We start from the raw sequence: 2,959 nt of genomic DNA, 5'->3' as shown, positions 1-2,959 counted from the left end.
TAGTTAGAGTGAGATTTTGAATTAGAAATTTTGGGGTTTAATACTCTAATTGTATATGTAAATCAGTAAATGTGTAAATCCAAACAATTATATGAAAATTGTGAATAATTAGAATAATTAATACAATTGCAATTATACTTGATATATTGCCCAATAATCATTAGATTTGATTATGCTTTTTTTGCTGTTAATTTTTGTAATTTAGGAATGACAAAGAGGACTATCACTTCTTATTTTCTTCCACAAAAAAAGGGCAGGGGTGATGAAGATATACCTGTTGTTGAGCCAAATCAGCCAATTATCATTGATAATGAAGAAGTCGAACGTAATATTAATAATGACAATGTTGATGAGCAAATGCCTAATGAAGAAGGTATTGGTCTTGATTTTTTAATGCGTGATCCTGGGTTGCGTAAGCAAATTGAGACATATGATTCAGATGAAAAAGATTTGATTAGGAGATCTTACATTGATTTTGGGCCATATCAACCTAAACTTGATAATTATCCATACTCTGGTTCCGAAAAACACCCACGTAGGTTCCAAAAAAGTTGGTTTGTGAAGTTTCCTTGGTTAGAGTATTCTCCCACAATGGATGCTGCTTATTGTTTCTATTGCTTTCTTTTTGCTAAAAAGCCTCTTGGAAGATGTGGTTCGGATACATTCACAGTGAAGGGGTTTAAAAATTGGAAGAAAGTAAATAATGGGAAGGATTGTGCATTTTTGTGTCACATGGGGAAAGATTCCAATTCTGCTCATAACTTTTCAACAAAGTGTTATTTTAATCTCAAAAATCAATCCGCTCACATTGAGAAAGTAGTAGAGAAAGTAACTGCAGAGGAGATTGTCAAGAATCGTTTACGCCTTAAGACATCAATAGATGCTGTTAAATGGTTAACTTTCCAAGCTTGTGCATTTAGAGGGCATGATGAACGTTCTAGTTCAATTAATCAAGGGAACTTCTTGGAGATGCTAAAACTTTTAGCATCATATAATAAAGATGTTGATTCGGTTATTTTGGATAATGCCCCAAAGAATGCCAAATACACTTCTCCACTAATCCAAAAGGAGATTCTACATGTTTATGCAAGAAAAGTGCAAAATAGTATACGTGAGGAAATTGGTGATGCAAAGTTTTGTTTGATTGTTGATGAGTCTAGGGACATTTCTAAGAAAGAACAAATGGCATTAGTAGTGAGATATGTTGATAGAAGTGGATTGGTAAGAGAGCGATTTTTGGATTTGGTCCATGTCAAAGACACTACATCAAAAACATTAAAAAGGGAAAGTTGTGCTGTCTTGTCTCATCATAACCTTAACCTTCAAAATATTAGAGGTCAAGGGTATGACGGTGCAAGTAATATGCGTGGAGAGTGGAATGGGTTACAAGCTTTATTTATGAAGGAGTGTCCTTATGCCTATTACATTCATTGTTTGGCACATCAACTACAACTAGCTCTTGTTGCTGCATCTAGGGAAGTGCCACAGATTCATACTTTCTTTCAACAATTGATTTTTATTGTTAATGTGGTCACTAGCTCTTCAAAGCGACATGACGAGTTACAAGCAACTCAATTGGCTGAAATTGAACATCTAGTTGAGATTGAGGGGCTTGAGACGGGAAAAGGTCTCAATCAAATCGGTACATTACAACGACCAGGTGATACTAGATGGAGCTCGCATTACAAGTCAATATCTAGTTTGTTAAGAATGTATTGTGCTACTCGCTTAGTTCTTGCTAACATAGCTAGTGAAGGAACAACTTATGCTCAGAGAGGAGATGCTCTTAATGGAGTTAAGTTGTTAATGTCATTTGAATTCGTATTTAACATACATGTTGTGAAGGAGTTTATGGCCATCACCGATGGACTTTGTCAAGCACTACAATTGAAGACCCAAGATATTGTAAATGCAATGCATTTAGTTTGCACTACAAAGACATTACTTCAAACTTTAAGGAATGATGGGTGGGAGAGTTTGCTACATAATGTTAAAGTTTTTTGTGAGAAAAATGGTGTTACAGTTCCCGACATGGACTCTCCTTATGTTGATGTGCTTAAATCTATAAGGCAACAATCAAGACAAAAAGACAATGTGACAATGGAACATCACTATAGAGTTGATATATTTATGGCTGCTATAGATCGTCAATTGCAAGAGCTAAACGCAAGATTTAGTGAGCGAGCTACTGAACTTCTCATTTTAAGTGCGGCCTTGAATCCAAGAGATGGTTACAAGTCATTCAATATAGAGCATATTTGCAAGCTAGCTCGAGATTTTTATCCTATTGATTTCACAGAACATGAGAAAGATCATTTGAGTTATGAATTGCAACATTATTGGCTTGATATTCCTATTCATCCAGTGTTGAAGAACATAACTACTCTTGGTGATTTATGTCAAGGATTAGTGACTACAGAAAAAATAAAAGATTATCCTCTTGTTTCAAGGTTAATTCGTCTCGTATTAACTCTTCCAGCATCTACTGCAACAACTGAGAGAGCTTTTTCAGCCATGAAGATAGTGAAAACAAACCTTCGAAGTAAGATGGAGGACGATTTTTTGAAGGACTACTTAATAGTGTATATAGAAAAGGAGATAGCGGAAACACTTAGTGAAGATGCCATCATTGATGCTTTTTATATGATGAAAGAGAGACGAGCACAACTAAAATGATATAAGATAAATGATAAGGTATGTTTTTCTTCATGTAGTACTATGGTAATTTTTTTGGAATATGTTCTATAACTCTATATTCATTGCTTATATAAAATATATTTTTGTTGTTGTGATATGTGGATTAATAAATTGATGTGTGAAAATGTTCATTATTTTTATCGTCATCGTAGTTCCCTTTACTTTGGCCCCCGTTAAATAAAATTCCTGGTTCCGCCCCTGGGAGAAAGTGTAAAAGGATTAGCTTGATATTAATTAAACACTAATATATGATGTAATTTAA

The 2,959-nt window shown here is 34.4% G+C and overlaps 1 protein-coding gene across 1 annotated transcript; it reads left to right on the top strand.

The window, feature by feature from the left end:
• The first annotated feature begins 207 nt into the window (after nt 1–207).
• Nucleotides 208–2,676, top strand: LOC110714660 (zinc finger MYM-type protein 1-like). Its single transcript, XM_021893217.1, has one exon. The coding sequence runs from the start codon at nt 208–210 to the stop codon at nt 2,674–2,676; it is 2,469 nt and encodes an 822-aa protein (XP_021748909.1).
• Nucleotides 2,677–2,959: the final 283 nt, after the last annotated feature.

This window comes from Chenopodium quinoa, unplaced genomic scaffold (assembly GCF_001683475.1).
Source record: "Chenopodium quinoa cultivar QQ74 unplaced genomic scaffold, ASM168347v1, whole genome shotgun sequence".
Lineage (NCBI taxonomy): Eukaryota > Viridiplantae > Streptophyta > Magnoliopsida > Caryophyllales > Amaranthaceae > Chenopodium > Chenopodium quinoa.
Note: the sequence above shows the minus strand (reverse complement) of the source record. Positions and strands in the feature narration are given on the sequence as shown.

Coding starts and splice junctions, on each gene's coding strand:
- LOC110714660 (XM_021893217.1), top strand. CDS start 208: ATGACAAAGAGGACTATCACTTCTTATTTTCTTCCACAAAAAAAGGGC.